Below are 20683 nucleotides of genomic sequence, written 5' to 3'. Positions count from 1 at the left end.
TTACATTAACACCTCAATGAAGTTACTGTGAAATTCCTCTAGTTGCCAGACTCCCGCGCCTGTTTGGGTCAATGCACCTAACCAGAATGTGGGAGGAAACCAGAGCACCCAGAGGAAACCCATGCAGTCACAGGTAGAATATGCAAGCTCCACATAGACAGTGACCCAAGTCAGGAATCGAACCTAGGTCCCTGGCGCTATGAAGTGGTAAGGCTAACCACTCTGCCACTGTGCCACCCTATACATCCATTACCAAATTCAAATTCCAACTGAATCCAATTCATGGTCTCCACAAGTCAGTCAAAGGAGATTGAAGCTGACAAAATAAGACATTGCTCCCCCCATTCTGGGCTTGACATTAGCCAAAAGGCAGAGGCATCCTTATTTACAATCCTTAAATGCAAATCCTACACTAGCCACTGGAGGGTGCAGCACCATTTCATTTGCTGGAGCAAAGTGCACCTCTTGGTAAGGGTGATGTTTTTCTATAGTTCTCATACATACTTCTATCCAAAATAAGTCATATATTAACGTCATAGCTGGTTAATTACAAAAGCATGGGTGGGTGCTATGATGATCGCAGGGGATCATTACTTGATTTCCCCATGGGTTGTGGAGCTTTCTTATTGCTATTATTATTTCTATTAACAAGGGAGAAATAACTAAAAGGAGGGCTTGGGAAAAATAGGTAACAGGAAGATAGAGAGAGACAGGTGTAGAAATATGAGAGGGTTGTAGAGAACAGGTGCAGGAGGGGGACAGGCAAGGGGGCGAAGGAAAGGAAAGAAGGCGGGGAAAGGAGGAGCAAGCAGAAGAGAGAGAGAGAGAGATAAGAAGGGGAAGCAAGATGAGAGGGGGGAAAGGCTGGGGAGAAGGTTGGGGGAGGGGACAGAGAAGAAGGAATAGGGAGAGATGGGATTGATGGCCCTTTACTTGCCAGAATATACCATCACTCCGCATCCAGATGAATAACAGAAAAAGAAGGAAGGATTGGCAGAGGGAAAAGTAAGGTGAAAGCAGGAGGAGAGATAAAGAAGGAACTAGCAACCTAGAGGCAACAGAGATAATGAGAGTGGGGAACCATTTTCTCTGACTCAACAATTACAACATTGTGCACAATCAACTCATTTTCATCAGAACTCACTGCCGATTACACAGCTAATGTCCCCAGTATGTGAGAAACTGGATTCATCGTACTTTGTGCAATAATCCAGTCACTTACCTTTAAAATTTCTTGATGGTTTTCTGAAGCATATAATCTACCATCTCGGACAATGTCTTCGACAAGCTGCTCATAGTCCTCTAGAAAAGAAATGTAAAAGTTAGTCAATCAAGCTTCCAATATGTGTTCCTCTGTGCAGTTATAAACTGAATCAAGTCATAGGGAAGGCATTAAAAAAAACTTCTGACTTCCACAGCCAATGAAGAAAATTCTTCATAACAATACAGCATTGTTTGTACTATTCTGAATGGTTTAAGCAGATATGCCGGTGCATATTTTTGTCTTATCCTTGTCAATTTTTTTACATAGTTCTTCTTTCCTGCTGTTTCCCAGTCTAATTGCTGTCAGAATCAAAATTTCCCAATACACATCGTGGAGTCAAACATCCCCAACCTTTCTGGATGTATCAATATGTCAAGAGTGGGTCAGCTGGTGACACTCTCCCCCTCTTGAGTCAGAAGGCTGAGAGTTCAAATCCCACTTCAGACACAACAATCTAGGCTGACTTTCCAATGCAGCGCTGGAGGAATGGCTGCACTGTCAGAGATTCCATCCTTTGGTGGGACATTAAACAAGGATGAGGAGAAATCTCTTCACCTAAACAGCAGCGAATCCAAGAGAGTAGTTGAGGCCGAAATGTTGTGTGATTTCAAGAAGAAATTAGATATAGTTCTTGTGGTTAACGGGATCAAGGGATACGGGAGGAAATAGGGATATTGAATTTGATGATCAGCCATAATCAGAATGAATGGTAGTGCAGGCTTGAAGGATTAAATGGCCTATTCCTGCTTCTAATTTTTTATGTTTCTATGTTTTCTAAGGGCCTGTCTCCATCCTCAGGTGGAAGGGCCGCATGGTGGCACTGTGGTTAGCACTGCTACCTCACAGCACCAGGGACCTGGTTTCGATTCCAGCCTCGGGTCACTATCTGTGAGCAGTTTGCGCATTCTCCCTGTGTCTTCGTGGGTTTCCTCCGGGTGCTCTGGTTTCCTCCCACACAATCCAAATATGTGGGGGTTAGGTCGATTGACCATGCTAAATTGACCCTTGTCAGGGGGATTAGCAAGGTAAGTATGTGGGGTTACAGGAATCGGGTCTGGTGGGATTGTGGTTGGTGCTCTCTCGATGGGCTGTATGGCCTCCTTCTGCACTGTAGGGTGTTCTAAGTCTAATCCGTTTCGAGGAGGAGTGCAGGATTTTTGTCCCTCAGTTAACGTCTACGAAAAAGCAGATGCTGCCAGACCAGCTGAGCTTCTCCAGCTTTTTCTGTTTTAATTAGCATCAAAAGGAGAACACATTATCAGGTCAGGTATGCTGAGGTTAATGTGAGCATAGTGACAGCTGGATTTCCTATTTGCAACAGTGACTAACACTTTAAAAGTACTTCATTGGCTGTAAAGCACTTGGGGGAACCCTAAGATAATGAAGGGTGCTCCTGTACACAAATACAAGACTTTCTTTCAGAATCTGCCCCATTCGAGCTTCCTTCAGTGACTCAATGAGACATTGTGGGTGGAATTTTCCCATCCCACCTGCCACGGGAATCGTAACGGGCGGGACACGGAACATGTGTTGAGCTTGGGTGGGATTTTCCAATCTTGGGGCGAGCGAGGCTGGTAAAGCTCGCCCTGTGGGTACTCTGCCAGTCCGATTAAGGCTGGGATAAGGACATTACCAATGGAGTTATTAGATCTTTACTTTTGAGAAGCAATTGTGTCGCTGCAAAAATAAAGTGCATCATGAAACATTAAGATCTTAGCCATCTGTACACCAATTAAGTAAAACAGCACATCAGCAGGCTCACTCACCATCGTAGGTGACATACGGTATCTGGAACCCTTTGGCGCTGTTTGCTTCGTTCGTTTTGAAATTGACCCACAGTTTACGGGATCTGGCAGTGAAGGCTATTGGCCGCTCGTAGGTCTGACAGGTTTCATATGTTGTGATTGATGTCGGTGAAGCTGTGGACAAAATTTCAGAAACGAGGAGGTTAAAGAATCCCAAACAGTTTCTAATGTCATAAACCTTCTCCTGTAAAACCAAAAAAGTGAAGAAATAAGATATGTTAAAAATTGACACTATGGGCTGAATTTTCCCATCTCACCCGACACGGGAATCGTATCCGGCGGGACACGAAACATGCAAATGTCCATTGACCCCAGGCAGGATAGGTTCAGATTAATGATAATGATAGATGATTAAATAACCTGCTCGCACTTGTTGCCAAAGCTCACAAAGGCCAGTACTGAGATCTTTAGAGTGACAATAACCAGTAGAATAATATTGAGTCATATGTGGAGGTGGGGGGGAATGTTTTCCGTGTGATTCACAGCAAATACTGATGTTGGAGCAGCCCAGTTGAAACACTTGATGATTATTACACTGTTAGTTTTGCTGGATCAGTGCTGCTCTCAGCTCACACATTCAGCAACAACTTGCATGAATAGCCCTTGAGTACTGAATATTGGTTTGCTGGCCATCCCCATACCCCCACCTTTTGCCTTCAAACAACCGCACAGCCTCAAATAGACCATTGTCCGCAGCAAACTACCCAGCCTTCAGGAGAACAGTGACCACAACACCACACAACCCTGCCACAGCAACCTCTGCAAGATCTGCTGGATCATCGACACGGATGCCATCATCTCATGTGAGAACATCCATCAGAAACACGGTACATATTCTTGCGACTCGGCCAACGTTGTCTACCTGATACGCTGCAGGAAAGGATGTCCCGAAGCATGGTACATTGGAGAGACCATGCAGGCGCTACGACAGTTGGATGAATGAACACTACTCGACAATCACCAGGAGTGTTCTTTTCCTGTTGGGGAACACTTCAGTGGTCATGGGCATTCAGCCTGTGATCTTCGGGTAAGCGTTCTCCAAGGCAGTCTTCACAACACACGACAACGCAGAGTCGCTGAGCAGAGACTGATAGCCAAGTTCTGCACACATGAGGACGGCCTCTACCAGGATCTTGGGTTCATGTCACACTATCTCACAACTTGCCTGGGCTTGCAAAATCTCACTAATTGACCTGGCTGGAGACAATACACATCTCTTTAACGTGTGCCTAACCCTCTCCAGTCACATTGTCTGTACTTTTAAGACTTGATTATCTGTAAAGACTTGCATTCCAACCATTATCTTGTAAATTGAGTTTGTGTCTTTATATGCCCTGTTTAGGAACACAACTCACTCACCTGATGAAGGGGCAGCGAGCGCTCTGAAAGCTTGTGGCTTGTGGTACCAAATAAACCTGTTGGACTTTAATCTGGTGTTGTGAGACTTCTTACCCCATTTTAGATGGGCAGTGGGTCTGGAGTCACATGTAAGCCATCATGTAAGTTCCCAAAGAACATTTGTGGACCTGATGGTTTTATAGGTGCCCTGTTGGGATTTGAACTCCTGTCACTGATTCATTTGTCCAAGCCTCTGGGTTGCTAGTTCAGTATCTCATAGGTGGTGTGTTACAGATTTTTCAGGGAGTGCAAGTTACTGTGGCATTTCTACCTGCGCAGTGTAATCTGGAGCTATAGTTGTGATGGTGGAAGTTCCAGTGTTCTTTCCATCACATAACTGACCAGGAATCTCTCCCAATCTTACGGCCTGGTTTTGGCATGTTGGAAGGATTTTGCAGGTTGACACTTAACATGTCGACTATTATAAACACACTTTCAGATCCTGGGATGGGATTCAACCCTGGGACTTCTGAGTCAGAGGCAGGGACATTACCCACTGCGCCATAAGACATTCCAAACTGCTACAATAGCAAGGAAAAGGTACTTTATTAAATGGGAAGAGAAAGAATGTTTTATAAGGGGAACTGATGCTGAGCCAGAGAGAAAGAGATTAGGAAACTGGTGGCACGGTGGCACAGAGGATAGCAATGCTGCTTCAAGCGCCAGGAACCCAGGTTTAATTCTAGCCTTAGGTGACGGTGGAGTTTGCACATTCACCCTACATTCGTGTTTCCCCCCAGAGTCCAAAGACATGCAGATTGGGTGGATTGGCCATGCTAAATTGCCTCTTAGTGTTCTGAGATGTGTAGATTAGGGGGATTAATGGGGTAAATGTGTGGGGTTAAGGGAATGGGACAGGGGGTATGCCTGGGTAAGATGCTCTGTTGGAAAGTCAGTACAGAATCGATGGGCTGAATGACCTCCTTCTGTACAGATTCTATGAAAGGGGGACAAATATTTGCTGAGAAAAGTCAGTTGGAGAAGGTTTAAAAGATGCAGAGGGGAAACGGGAAGCTGGAGAGATTCAATAAGATTAGAGCCCACGCAGATTAAAAACACTTCCCCATTGGGGGGTGAAAGAAGGGTGGGAAGGGGGGCAGTGAGGAATGCGCCTGGTATAAGGTAGTTTAGAAACTCACAGTTTTTCCTCATGACCAAAACATCTCCACAATCATCCTCGATGGGTAGGAAGATTTCCGGAACCACGATCAGGATTTTCCGTTTCGGAGGAGGGTTAATGTTCCAGGTGCACTCCACGTTGGCTGGGTAGTTCCCGGGGTAGTTGGGAGATTCAATGTATCCTGTGTATTCCCCAAGTTCCCCACCACACTGTCGATCTGTAAGAACAAGATGCATGGAATGCATGATTGACCTGAAGATGGATGAGAGTCTCAAAGGAACACACCTGCTGAGCCCTTGTTGGCCTTGATGGAAAATCTCAATCTCGTTGGGTCAGCATTTCACATCGTATGCTGAAACAAATAGCAACAAACAATAAAACTCCTTCATGGCTTCCTCTCTCTTTTACCGCCAATCTCCCATGGATGATTATCATCTACAGGATTCTAGCCGATGTTCTCCTGTTAGCCTGTTATCATAAAATCATAGAATCCCTACAGTGCAGAAGGTAGCCATTTGGCCCATTGAATCTGCACCGACTCTCCAACAGAGCATCCCACTCACACCCTATCCCTGTAGCTCCATGTATTTACCCCACTAATCCCCCTGACCTACACATCTCAGGACACAAGGGGCAATTTAGCATGGCCAATTGACCTAGCCCGCACTTCTTTGGACTGTGAGAGGAAATCGGAGCACCTGGAGGAATCCCATGCAGACACGGAGGGAATGTGGAAACTCCACACAGTCACCCAAGGCCAGAATTGATTTTGATTCAATGCTTTAAGTTTTCTTTCCACTTTGTCCTTTGTTTCGGGCAGTTCTCCTCCTTTTGGAAGCTGCCCATTTTTATTTGTCCCTTTGTTAAGTTGATTTAGTTTACTTGTTTGGACCAAACAGATTGGCAATGATTGTCTGCCCAATAAGGGAGCCTCATCTGTACATAAATATGTAAACGTCAGGTCCACCAGCAGTCTGGATTCAGACTTTATACCTGAAGCACTCTAGCAGTGGAATAGAGTTTGTGAATAAAGGGAGTCTGGTGGAGGGACACCGGCCTCTGAGGAGTCATTTCATTACCAGATTGGCTTTCTCTTGCAAATCTCAAAGTACAAATAGATTCTTACTTTTGCATTGCCTCACAGTAGTTGACCCATCAAAGTCAGTCGTGGTGTTGCCGGGACATGCGATGCAGTAATTCTGTCGAAACTCCGGCTGGTAGGTGCCCAAGCCACATCGTATGCACCTGTGAACTGTTGTGTTGTAATAATGGCCTGGGGAGCACTGAACTGTGAGAGTTTAAAAACAGTATCGGAATTACAAACACAAGGACGCACCAACACTGAATGTGTTCATCGTTACAGCTCAATAATCACAGGTTAAATCGAAAAAAAACCCATTTTATTTCTGTCAGGAGATAGAGAGTGTTCAAAGATGCAAAGGTTTTTATTTAGACATTGTCCCACCTTTGTTTACCAAGTGAATTTGTAAATGACTAATTTGAATAATTATCTCCAAGTACAAAAATTGGTGTCAAAGGTTTGACTAATTTTCAGCCATGTTAAGAGAAAAGACCAGTTTGTATTATTGTTGTTTCCATGGAGAATGTTCAATTCACTAATGTCAGATCCAGAACATTTAATCACCAAACCCAAATCTACAAGAGTCACTCATGGCTGTTCTTTGATTTAATAGTTCATTTTAAAGTAAATTGGTGTGGTCTTTGGACAGACTCCTCTGGAGTAAAGGCAACAATAAATTTGCAATGGCCATATAATTTGTAATTAAAACTTCATATTCATCTCTTTCAATTTAATTGTCCACTCTTTACAGTGCAAAAGGAAGCCATTCAGCCCATCAAGTCTGCACTGACAACAATCCCACCCCTATCCCCAGAACTGCACACATTTACCCCGCTAACCCTCTAACCTATACATCTCAGGACACTAAGGAGCAATTTAGCATTGGCCAATCCACCTAATCTGCACATCTTTGGCTTGTGGGAGGAAACCGAAGCACCCGGAGGAAACCCACGCAGACACTGGGAGAACGTGCAGACTCCACACAGATAGTTACCTGAGGCTGGAATTGAATCCAGGACCCTGGAACTGTGAGGCAGCAGTGCGAACTGCTGTGCCACCAACCCGCCCGTAAATTGACCCTGCACTACTTGAGCATGCAAAGTTTCCAAATGTTTTCCAGACTCCATGAGCTGGGTTTTCCTGTGACAGAGGCAGCTTGCCATTGGCTGTTGGCAGGATCCTCTGGCCCCGCTGAAATCTATGGCATTTTGTTTGATCTCGCTCGCTATGCCAGGGAGGGTTGGGGGGTGGGGGGTGCGAGATGATCAGAAAATCCCATCAAGCATATGGACATCAGTCTCTTCCTTGCAAAGAAGGGATTGGCAGAAAATTCTGGGCCAGTTTTCTTCTGGTTAAAGTGAAGCACCATGGCCAATGGATTGCCAATCTCTTGCTCAAAAACTGGGAGTAAAGTACAACCTAGACGTAGGAAGGTTGCTAACAGTGGTGCCACTTTGAGCTAGTGAGTCCCATTTTCTATCCCTAACCTAAGTTGAGTTTGCTGATCTCGGCCGGTTGGTTTCAGTTGACTTCAGTAATCTGTGGTTAGGGAGAAGAGAGTCAACAAGTCTTGTGATAGATATTCAAGAATCCTACTACAAAGTACGTGCATATTAACATTGTGTAAGGACAGGGTATGGATGGAGTACTTTCCTCCCTGCTGTCATTTAGCACGGTGATGCTCAGTATCTAGATTCCTTTGTGAGAAACTCTCACTGAGTGAAGTACTGGAGACTGACTGACATCAGGAGAGCAAAGAGCAAAACTAGCAAGAAAAAGCTCCTGGGTCCATCCTTATAACTTTTCAAAAAACCCCAGGATGCAACTTTTTTAAAGTTTGTTTATGGGGTGTGAGTGTTGCTGGTCAGACCAGCATTCTTATTGCCCATCCATTTTTATCCATGAGAAGGTGATGGTGAGTCATGTTCTTGAACTGCTGCAGCCAGGGGTGCAGTTGCTCCCATAGGGAGTTAGGGAGGGAATTCCAGGATATCAATTCAGTGACGGTTTAGCAACAGTGATATAATTCCACGTCCGGGGATGGGCTGTGACTCGAAGGAGAGCTGTCAGCTGGTGGTGAACAATAAGTCTGCTGCTGTTATCTTTCTAGGTGAAACGGTGAGTTTGGGAGGTGTTGTTCAAGGAACCTTGGTGAGTTACTGCAATGCATCTTGTAAGCACACTGCAACCTCTGTCCAGGGAAGTGAATGCTTAGGGTGATGGATGGGAAGCCAGCCAGTTAAATACATCGCTTTTGGAATTTGTACCCCAGTAGGAGAGATTAATCAAAAACATCTATGGATATTGCTACTTATTTTCCATTAATATAAACATTAAAAAAGCTCCCGTCCAACAGCGTTTCTTACTGACCTTTAGTATCGCAATCCTGGAAGGATGAAGCTCCTTCATGTTTTGTCATCAATCCTCCTCCACATTGGAAGCATAGTGTCCGGCCTAATTCAGGCTGGTACGTACCTCGACTGCACAATTGGCATGGCTGAAACCCGTCTGATGAATAATGTCCTGGACTGCACTGACCTGTATCAACAATCACAACAGTAAGCTGACCAGTCATTGCTTAATCTAAACTAAACAGAAATCAAAGTGGTCTAGACCAAGGTCCGCGTGAGGAAATGAAAGATGATTTGCTCTTCCACCTCTAGGATTGGGATCTGATTTCAGCTTAGACAGGCGGAATGATGATTTATGCTGAGGTATTGGTTAAGAAAATTAATTAAAATGTATTCAGAAACCCTCAATCTTCTTTCTAATGCCTATAATCCAAAGCCACAGGCCATACTCATCTGGCTTTGGAGCAAATCACTGCGCAGCATTGAGGTAGGTCTATGTTGGTTCATTAGTGTCACAAGTATGCCTATATTAACACTACAATGAAGTACTGTGAAAATCCCCTAGTCGCCACACTCAGGCACCTGTTCGGGTACATTGAGGGAGAATTTAGCATGGCCAATGCACCTAACCAGCACGTCTTTCAGACTTTGGGAGGAAATCAGAGCACCTGGAGGAAACCCATGTAGACACGGTGAGAACATGCAGACTCCACACAGATCCAAGCCAGGAATTGAACCTGGATCCCTGGCACCGTCAGTCAGCAGTGCTAAGCACTGATCCAAGCTGCAGTCCCTCTTGTAGGCTGGCTTAATTCAGCTTTCACAGGGCTAAATTTCACCAGTCCTTTGGGGATGGACTGGGAGGAGTGAACGCTAACAAAATAGCCAGGAAAGGGTTAGGTTAGATGCCTGCGCCTTCATGCTGCCATGCCATTTTGTCAGGGGCAGGAAAGGTGATGGACAACCTGCCTGTTTGAAGCACGAATGAGCCATTTATGTGGCCAGTTAAGGGCCTCTTCCCAACTTTGTTGGCATTATCCCAGTGGCTAAGGGTGGGGGCGTGCTGTTGGGAGGGGAGAAGGCCAGGTAAATCCTGCTGGGCTCTGGGAGCAGAACCCTTGTATTCCAACTCTTTTTGGCCCATGACGCACTGTCGCCCCTCGCACCCCCTGCAGACCCCGCAGCAATGGCCACCCCTGCACTGCCAACTGTAGCCACACATGGACACACGTACTTACACAAGCAAACTCACAAGCACCTACACCTAAACCATGCTGAAATCCACAGACAGTCACACACAGGTTGACTGACACACGTGCAGTTCACTTACCTGTGCATACACTTATGTTACTTGCTCCTGTTGGGCCTTGGCCATCGGTCCTAGGGCATAAGTCACATGATAACTGTCCGTCCTTCTCCTGGTAGGTGCCGGCAGGGCATGGAACACACTTCTCCTGCTGTCCATGATAGAAGGATCCTGACAAGCAGCTAACTGAGAAACGGAAAGTGCTGGTGAGGGGAATGGCAAAAGCAACAATTCACCAAAATACCTTTCTCTTTCTACTTTGCTCAACTGTAGCTTAAAGCGTTTATTTCCTTGATTACAATATTTATACTTTTTGTGAGCAATTCCTGTGATGTGTTAAAACGTCACGCACCACTGAGCTGTGTAACACTCAGAGAGGGTACAGTACGGGCACTGTGAATAGGAAATACTGTACAAGCCTCACCACTATTCATATGCCAGCATTTTCCAAAAGGAAAATGAACTGTCTGCTTGCACAGTGGCACATCAGTTTATTTGTATGTTCAAATTGGGAATTTGAGTTCTATATGTATTAAAAAGCAATGCTATTTTAATTATATACACATTCCTCTGGACAGGCCGCTCGCTGCCTGTTACCAGAGGAACTGGTAATGGGTAGCATTCTATGTAGTGTATTTATTTTCTGAATTATTCTCCCGCCATCAGCCTATCTCAGCCAAACACCTCTGCAAAGAGGTCAAATGGGCAGCATGCTCCCAGTCCACTATTAATGACCTTGTAGTGCACCTCCAAAAAGGTACTGAGAGTATCAGTCATGTCGCTCCATCTCTTTCAATCTCTCTTTTCATTACAGGATGACATTTGTTAGCTGTCCCTCATCTTGTATTTCTTAAGTCCTTTCCCCTTTGTATGTGTAATATAAATGAGTAGCATGCACCCATCTACTTCTATATTAACTACTGCAAAATGAGACCAGGCCAATGAACCTTCAAGTTTGTCCATTCTATATCTTACAGCTGTGTTATTTAACAACTGCATTCACTGCTCATCTCCCCTATCTATGAAAGGGTCAGTCAGTTGGGTTGCATCGCTGCTGCCAGCAGTTACCCTTCATTTCTTTGCTTAAATGGTCATTATTTACTTGCAAGCCTAGACAAGTAAATGTTAACAGCTTACTGGACCACAGAGCGTCGAGCCCCACTCTGCCTTCAACCTATATCCTAAAGTGTGCACTTCCAGTGGGATATCACTGGTGAATCATCAGCAATAGACAGGTGGATAGATTCTTCCACTTCCCAAATGAAGGGTGTTTCGGGTTCTGATCACTGTCCAGTGAGCATAAATAAAAAACAGCCAAAGAGAATCCACACCTGGAATATTTGTAGGCTGTACAGCTCAGCCACTCGCTCAGAAAACCTGCTGTGCCTTTGCACGAAATATATTTAAAATTTCATTTGTTTTATATTTTGGTACAAATCTCTGGTTAGTAACAAATTTGTCACTTTTACTTTCTGAATGCACAGGTTGCATTTTCTTTTCACGTACAATTAAAAAATCATTTCAATTTTTATATTAGGTTGAGTTTCCAAGGCAGTGAATTCTTCTTAAAAATAATTGTGCAATAATACTCTGAAAACTACCACAAGGTCCATGGGGAATCACTACTGATCTTCCTGTGGGGCTCCTTGAATATGGTGAGTTCCTCTGGTGATAGGTAGCGAGCGGCTTGTCCAGCTAGGGCTCATTACCTCATTCTATGGTAGGCCCAGGACTGGGCCTGCTAAACTGCAGTAGTCCTAGGCACGTCTAGTGTCTGTACACCATAGTAGTGGATTTACTTTGCATTCTGTAATAAACTATGTTTCTTTCCAGCCGAGTTTCCTGAATCATTACAGACACAATAGAGGAAGAGGCAATTTGGTCCATCCAATTTTTGCTCGCATCTGATTAACTGTTTTAGGGCATTCATCCTAAACAGGATTTTCTAGTTTAAGAAGCTATTTGAAGAAATACTTATGCTAACGTAATCAAGCTGAGGGACAGAGCTAATGAAGATTCAGAATGGAATAGCAGACCTTAAGGTAACTGGAGAAAAATGGGTAAGATTCTCTGGCTTCCCAGCTGTGTGTTTGCCAGCTGCAGGAGGTAGCCTGTCGTTTGCAAGCAGCAGGATTCTTTGCTTCTGCCGTTGTCAATGGAATTCCAGGCTGACGGAAAACCCACAGGTGAGGGTGCACTTCTGGTGGGACCCGATAGTCCCGCTGGCGCGAACGGCAGGGGAATTCTAGGCCTATGTGAGTACTCAGAATGTCAAACTGGAAGCCTGACCTTTTGAGTGGTCAGATATTGATTTGGTTTGATTTGATTTATTATTGTCACATGTAGTAGTATATAGTGAAAAGTATTGTTTCTTGCGCGCTGTACAGACAAAACATACTGTTCGTAGAGAAGGAAAGAAGAGAGTGCAGAATGTAGTGTTACAGTCATAGCTAGGGTGTAGAGAAAGGTCAACTTAATGCAAGGTAAGTCCATTCAAAAGCCTGACAGCAGCAGGGGAGAAGATGTTCTTGAGTCGGATGATACGTGACCTCAGACTTTTGTATCTTTTTCCTGAAGGAAGAAGGTGGAAAAGAGATTGCCCCGGGGGCGTGGGGTCCTTAATTATGCTGGCTGCTTTGCCGAGACAGTGGGAAATGTAGACAGATTCAATGGATGTGAGCTGGTTTGCGTGATGAATTGGGTTACATTCATGACCTTTTGTAGTTCCTTGTGGTCTTGGGCAGAGCAGGAGCCCATACCAAGCTGTGATACAACCAGAAAGAATGCTTTCTATGGTGCATCTAAAAGTTGGTGACAGTCGTAGCTGACATGCCAAATTTCCTTAGTTTTCTGAGTAAGTAGAGGTGTTGGTGGGGCTTTCTTAACTATGGTGTCGGCATGGGGGGACCAGGACAGGTTATTGGTGATCTGGACGCCTAAAATCTTAGAGTTCTCGACCCTTTCTACTTTGTCGAGTGGAGTTTCTACTTTGAGAGAGTGGAATTAAATGTCACAAAGAGGATGTGTCACCTGAATGTTAGAAATGCAGCAAAGTGCTTTCAGGAGTTGTTTATTGTCCTGTGTTATCAGCTGTTTTGTAAGTTCAGTTTGATGAAGTTCTGCAGTGACTTCACTGAAGTAGGTTTTTTGTTGAACTTTAATTCAGAAAAGTAGAAAAGAAAAGTCAATCTAAGTATTTCCTTACTTCTTACAGCTTTATGATTTGCTGTCACACACTTACCACATTTCCCATCCACCCACTCCTGCCCAATTTTGCAGACCTCCAGTTTCTCCGGCGCTTTTGCCAACTTCTTTGCCACTTCGTACTCTGTCCCGGAGAAGCGGATGTGGAAACGCTGCTGATTGATTGATTTCTTCAATGTTTTAATGGCGGATTTCAGTTTCTTCTCCATCTTCTGTCGCAGGCAGTTGATGTTGCAGCTGCCTGCAAGGAATGGTTTGCATTTTGTCAAAAAGTGAGTTGGAGCAGTGGGCAGAGTGAAAAGGAGGGAACAATCTCAGAGTGGGACTTTCCTTCAGTCAAGATCATGGAATGGTTTATGTGCCAAATTGACCAAGGATTCACCCTGCTGGAGTGTGAGTTGCTCCTTGGTGCTGAGGCAAGGTCGAGAGGACTAACAGTATGACAGCACTACACCTGGAGCACTTAGAGTGCATCATTCCATACATTAGCACTTCTGTTTTGAAAAGTACAAGACAAAATCAAAGTGAACTAGGGTAACTTTGAGCAAGGGAATCATTTTGCGCTACAGTCATTTAGCATTACTCTCTGGGGAGGAGGGGTATTATTCTCAGATTTTATGAAATATTCGCAAACACAATGGCACCATATTGTTTTTTACTGTGTACATGAGAAGCAAATAAAATGCTTGCTGTGGTTTCAACATAATTTAATGTAATCAGTTCTCTTTGTACAAAGAAAGTGTGACCCATTACAGTTTAGCCTTAATTTCAGCATTTATTCTATTCTATTTTAGTTAAATGCTTTAATTAGAATAAACAGAAGTGGAATTTTCCTGTCTCTTTGGACTATTGAACTGGTCTCTGGATTATGAATAATGTTTAGAATTGGGGAAAATTAAACATGAATACAAAATGAAACAATGGATAATAACAAAACAGGGAGTTGATTACAGGCAGACTTCAGAAGAAATGATGAGATGCGAATTAGCCGATCAGTGGAAAACAAGTGTTTACATTAGAAAACAATGGGGCTATAGAAGGGCTAACTTCAAAATGGAGAGATAAGGAAATTGACATGTTAGGGGTGGTGCTGCTGACTTACAGCGCCAGGGACCCGGGTTCAATTTCTGGTCTGGGTCACTGTCTGTGTGGAGTTTGCATGTTATCCCCGTGTCTGTGTGGGTTTCATTGGGTGCTCCGGTTTCAAAGAACAAAGAACAAAATCAGCCTGGGAAACAGCCCCTTCGGCCCAACGAGCCCGCGCCGCCATCTCAACACCACCAGTCCACCTCTCTACCCACGACCCCTGTCTAATGTTTTATGGCCATCCAGATTGAGGGAAACTGATTTAGAGACAATTTATTCCTGCCAATCAGCCTAACAGCACATCTTTGGGGTTTCCTTGCACAGTCCGAAAGACATGCTGGTTAGGTCCATTCGCCGTGCCCTCAGTGTACCTAAACATTTGCTGGAGTGTGGCAACTAGGGGATTTTCACAGTAACTTCATTGCAGTGTTAATGTAAACCTTGCTTGTGACACTAATAAATAAACTTACAGTTATATGTACCTGCCAAAAGCCAACTCCACATCAAAGGGAAAGAAATAGTATAAACAGTAGAACACTAACTAAAGGTAAAGGGGGAGACAGTTAACATCAAAACTGCAACAGATGCTGATATTGGGGCAAATTTTCCCATTCTGCCTGCCTTGGGAATCATAGCAGGTGAGGGGCAGATCATGGAAAGGCCCATTGACCTCAGGTGGGACTTTCTGGTTTCGGGGCGAGCATGGCTGGGGTGGAGTGAGGAGGGTAAGGATGGTGGAGGGCAGAAATTGGATGCTTTGGAGCGGAACATTCGGAGACCCCTGGAGGGGATGCGAACCCTCGACCACAGCAGAGGGTAGAGTTTGCCTATTTGCAGAAGTTTGCTACGGCTGGCATAGGTGCAAAAGCAAAGGCCAGGCCCTCGGCTGGTGAAAGTGCTAGCTTTCCTGAGGCTTGGGTTCGCCACTTGCCCTCTTTCCTGGCTCAATGAAAGCTGGAGACTGGAGACAGGGCCAGAAACTGAACTTTACTGATTTAACACAACACCCCACCTCGCACAAACCCCAGCTTGATATTAACCCAGCTTTGATTTTTGATTAAAACTCACTCATGACTAAATAATTTTTTTTAAAGCAGAGGTGTTGATTATCTGATGGGAACAGGGATCAGTTGTACTCTCTGAACAGTATTCAAGGCAACATTCTGCATATAGTCTGAGATTACTCTAAATTACCAATGAAAGTTACAGAGAATTAGCTGCTTCTGTTCTCAACTCCTACCGTGGGTTAATGTGCAAGAATTTCCTGGTTTTCCTGAGAACTGTTAATATTTCCACTGATGCCTGAACTGACTGCTAATGCGTTTCATGCTAGCATCTGTTGTGACTGTCAATCTCTCAAACCAGGTTAGCATTGTCCTATTTGGAGTCGGTTAAAGGGAAAACATCATTGCAAACCCTCGATATACACAAGACCAGATTTCGATTGTAAAATCCAGCAACATTCAAGTAACTTGATTCCCACAAGTTGTGGTCAGGCTGGGGGGAGCAATGTTATTTAACTAGGGTTTACTCATACTTATACACGGGAATTCTACTATTCTACTCTTCACGGATTCGGAGCGGGTGAGGGGCAGACAATGGGAATGTCTGTTGACCCTGGGCAGGATTTTCCGGTCATGGGTTGAACAAGGCTGTAAAACCCAATGCATAATATTTAGCATTGGCATTCTAAAGTGGACAATGTGCTTCCTAATAAAGGCAATTGTAACACTGAGGTAAAATGCCGTTAATTGTAATCTTGCCTTGATTGTCACTATTGAATCAGAAGATGGGGGCTTAAGCTGCATTACTTTCAAGTGTGTAGCAGGAGTAGGCCACTTGGTCCCTCGCACTTGTTCCGTCATTGAATAAGGTAATGGCTGGTCTGATAGCAACTTCAAATTTCCATCCCACCTATCCCTGAGAATTCCCAGCATTCCCAGGCTGAAGCACATAAATAGCTCTGTACTTTCTTGCAATACTGAGGGAGTGCTGCATTGGCTGAGATGCCAGCTTTAAGGCATTAAGTCCTGACCCCATTTGCCTATTCAGGTAGAGATAATATGAAGTACAACTCAAAGAGCATTGTGTTATCCCAGTATCCAGGCCAACATTCCGCACTCATCAAATATCTCCAAAAATATCAGATTAATTGGTCATTCTTCTCAATTGTAGTATGCAGAACTTCGATTTGATTTATTATTGTCATGTATATTAACATTCAGTGAAAAATATTGTTTCTGGTGCACTATACATACAAAGCATACCCTACATAGGGAAGGAAAGGAGGGAGTGCAGAATGTAGTATTACAGTCAAAGCTAGGGTAGACCAGAATGGAACATGGGACCTCCTCAACTGTTCACCTCAGTTATTCACCAGTAAACTCATTTCATTGCTCTTTATCTTAATTTTAGAGAAAGATCAACTTAATGCAAGCTAAACACATTCAAAAGTCTGACAGCAGCCAGGAGGGAGCTGCTCTTGAGTCAGTTGGTACGTGACCTCAGACTTTTGTATCCTTTTCCCAATGGCAGAAGTTGGAAGAGAGAATTTCGGGTGCTTGGGGTCCTTAATTAGGCTGGCTACTCTGCTGAGGCAGCGGGAAGTGTAGGTAGAGTCAATGGATGTGAGGTTGGTTTGCATGATGGATTGTGCTACATTCATGACCTTTGTAGTTCCTTGTGGTCTTGGGCAGAGCAGGAGCCATACTAAGCTGTGATACAACCAGAAAGAGTGCTTTCTAATGTGCATCTGTAAACGTTGGTGAGAGTCGTAGCTGACATGCCAAATTTTTTTGTTTTATTGTTGTGTTTTTTGTTGTGTTTTCCTACATGACAATGCTTGGTTTCATTGGTCAGAACATTGAATACAGGAGTTGGGACATCTTGTTGAAGTTGTTAAGGCCACACTTGGAATACTGTGTACAGCTCTGGTCATTCTATTATAGAAAGGATGTTATTAAACTAGAAAGAGTGCAGAAAAGATTTACTACGATGGTCCTGGGACTTGATGGTTTAAATTGTAAGGAGAGGCTGGGTAGATTGGGACTTTTTTCTCTGGAGCGTAGAAGGCTGAGCGATGATCTTGCAGAGGTCTATAAAATAATGAGGGGCGCAGATCAGCTAGGTAGTCAATATCTTTTCCCAAGGATAGGGGAGTCTAAAACTAGAGGGCATAGGCTGAAGAAGAGAGGGGAGAGATACAAAAGGGTCCAAAAGGGCAATTCTTTCACACAGAGGGTGGTGAGTGTCTGGAACAAGCTGCCAGAGGTAGTAGTAAAGGCAGGTACAATTTTATCTTTTAAAAAGCATTTTGATAGTTACATGGGTATGATGGATATAGAGGGATATGGGCCAAATGTGAGCAATTGTTATTAGCATAGGGGTTTAAAAAAAAGGGCGGCATGAACAAATTGGGCTGAAGGTCCTGTTTCCATGCTGTAAACCTCTATGACTCTATTAGTAAATACATCAAAAGTTTTCAACTGGTGTGAAGCAGTTGCCTCCTCAACTCTAGTCCTGTTGATAAGTGATTTGCTTTATAATCTACAGAGCAGCTTTATCATACAAGGAAGATGGGTGACTATATACGATTTGGATTACTGTATCATAAACTCAGACTCAATCTTCACCTTGTGTTTAGACCAGGTTCCAAAGGAAGAATTACAAAACAAAATATTGGAAATCTGAAGTAAAAATTAGGGAAGCACACTAGGCATTTGTGGAGGGAACAGTCAATATTTTGGGTTCATTGCTTCCCTTCAATAGAAATGAAGAAGAGTCAAAGTCTGAAACATCAAGAGTAATTGGTCTGTAATGGGCCAAGTGTGACATTTGTCCTGTGCAGGAATTGGACAATTTTGTCTTGTTGTCAATTACCTGCCCTCCTGAATCCTTCTGGGATGTTTGTTTCAATGCATGGGAGTTTGGCACCATTCAAATGTCCCCTATGCAGCTGTGAGCTTGGATAGTTAGTGATGTATGCCCCCCATTCCCAAAATGGCCTCATTGGTTTCCAGCAGAGAGCAGTGGTTTGAGAATGGGGAGCTGGAGCTGACTTTCTCTCCTTGAACCCAGACGCCAATGGCAATAGACATACTGCCCCCTGGCTGAGACCAGAATGGAACATGGGACCTCTTCAACTGTTCACCTCAGTTATTCACCATTAAGCTCATTTCATTGCTCTTTACCTTAATCACACAAACTAATAAACAACAGGGGAAAGAAAGCCCCTCCTTCACCTGTTATATCTTCCTTTCTTATTTCTGCTTCGAAGTCCAGTGTTATTCGAGTCACTTCTTTTCCCGGGGGATTGCGGGTCCGTCGACCTTTCGCTTTCTTGGAAGAATCACATTTTAGGTTCACAAAGGTAACTTGACAGTTGTCGGTACAAGGGAAGGCACCTCCTTCATAATAATGCAATGAAACAAAGCAAGCACAGTGAGTAACGCTGGCAGCCATTGGAGACAAGTCAACCACAAAAACATATACTCTCTCCTCTGTCCCCTGGTGTCCAGGCCAATATTTATCCCAAAACAAATGGTTCAGTGGTTAACTACACCACTCGATGTAAGGGCACAATGAGATCCAAACCAATCACACACCCGGATGCTGGTACTATATCTGCCACAATGAGACCCAGACTGAGACCTAGACCAATCATACCACCCGATGCTGGGACTATACCTGGCATAGCAAGACCGACCCAGACCAATCATACCACCCGATGCTGGGACTATACCTGAAGCAGCAGTGACTTCTCACTGTAGCAGCAGCTGATAGGCCCGAGGTCACAAGGGATTAAGATGCAAAAATACTATGAAGCAAGCTAGTGATGGTGTCTCATTTTTTTTACCTGTGATAGTTGGGCGCCCGCTATCCTGCTTTCCCTTAATGCGTGGATGAAGGTGACACTTGGCATCTTTAATCTTGAAGGAAGCTCTTTGTTTGATTGGGGGAGCTAAAGTCTCTAAAAAGAAACGAGAGCATTTAAAGACATCTTAAAGCAGCATTTAAGTACAACCTGAGTGACCTTTCATTCAATATTGTGCTTCCATTATTCACTTTGTACACTTCATAATGAAGGCACATTGAGCCAGTGTGGAGGCATATGGAGGCAGTAGAGAGCTTTGATGAATTGGTACACCTGATGCGCATAGGAACACAAGAATATAAGAAATGGGAGTACAATTAGGCTATACAATACGCAGTTCTGGTCGCCTCACTATAGGAAAGATGTAGAAGCTATTGAAAGGGTGCAGAGGAGATTTACAAGGATGTTGCCTGGACTGGGAGGCATGCCTTATGAAGTTAGGTTGAGGGAGCTGGGACTCTTTTCCCTGGAGAGACGAAGGTTGAGAGGCGACCTGATAGAAGTTTACAAAATGTTGAGAGGAATAGATAGGGTGGACTGTCAGAGGCTATTTCCCCGGTTTGAAATGGTCGCTACGAGAGGACACAGATTTAAGGTGCGGGGAGGGAGGTTCAGAAGTGATGTTAGGGGTAAGTTTTTCACTCAGAGGGTGGTGAGTGAATGGAATCGGCTGCCGTCAGTGGTGGTGGAGGCGAACTCGCTGGGGTCTTTTAAAAGACTTCTGGATGAGTATATGGGGTTTAATGAGATTGAGGGTTATAGATAGGTCTGTAGGTTGGTAGGTGATGTGGTCGGCGCAACTTGTGGGCCGAAGGGCCTGTTTGTGCTGTAGTGTTCTATGTTCTATGTTCTAATACCTTGAGCCTGCACTGCCATTTCTTAAAAGCATGATTGAAGTTTTACTTCAACTCTACTTTCCTGCTGTCATGATGATAAAAGGAAAACATTTGAATTACGTTTGGATGTACTGAAGTTTTAAATAAGATTGTTTTAAAAATGGACACAAGCCAAAGATGGCTAAATAAATTCAGGACAGTACATCCACTGAGTCCCCTTTATCCACAGCACATGTGACTCCTTCAAAGAACTCCAATAAATTGGTTAAATGCGATTTCCCTTTCATAAAACCATGTTGATTCTGTTTGATTGCCTTGACTTTTTCCATGTGTCTTGTCATAACATCGTTAATAATAGC

At 44.0% G+C, this 20683-nt stretch overlaps 1 protein-coding gene across 1 annotated transcript in view; it reads right to left on the bottom strand.

Moving 5' to 3' along the window:
* The window catches only part of LOC145357116 (signal peptide, CUB and EGF-like domain-containing protein 3), a 347330-nt gene that overhangs the window by 6686 nt on the left and 319961 nt on the right, over positions 1 to 20683 (bottom strand). Inside the window, exons 13-21 of the mRNA XM_080210261.1 lie at positions 19471 to 19584; positions 18857 to 19021; positions 13567 to 13770; positions 10350 to 10511; positions 9039 to 9206; positions 6714 to 6875; positions 5607 to 5804; positions 3031 to 3183; positions 1223 to 1302 (exon numbers count right to left, since the gene is read on the bottom strand). Of these exons, the coding sequence (XP_080066387.1) occupies positions 1223 to 1302; positions 3031 to 3183; positions 5607 to 5804; positions 6714 to 6875; positions 9039 to 9206; positions 10350 to 10511; positions 13567 to 13770; positions 18857 to 19021; positions 19471 to 19584 (1406 nt within the window). The remainder of the gene's footprint in view (positions 1 to 1222; positions 1303 to 3030; positions 3184 to 5606; positions 5805 to 6713; positions 6876 to 9038; positions 9207 to 10349; positions 10512 to 13566; positions 13771 to 18856; positions 19022 to 19470; positions 19585 to 20683) is intronic.

Source organism: Carcharhinus amblyrhynchos, chromosome 22, assembly GCF_965287045.1.
Source record: "Carcharhinus amblyrhynchos chromosome 22, sCarAmb.v2.hapA, whole genome shotgun sequence".
Lineage (NCBI taxonomy): Eukaryota > Metazoa > Chordata > Chondrichthyes > Carcharhiniformes > Carcharhinidae > Carcharhinus > Carcharhinus amblyrhynchos.
The sequence above is the reverse complement of the archived record's forward strand: the minus strand, read 5'-3'. Positions and strand labels throughout refer to the sequence as shown.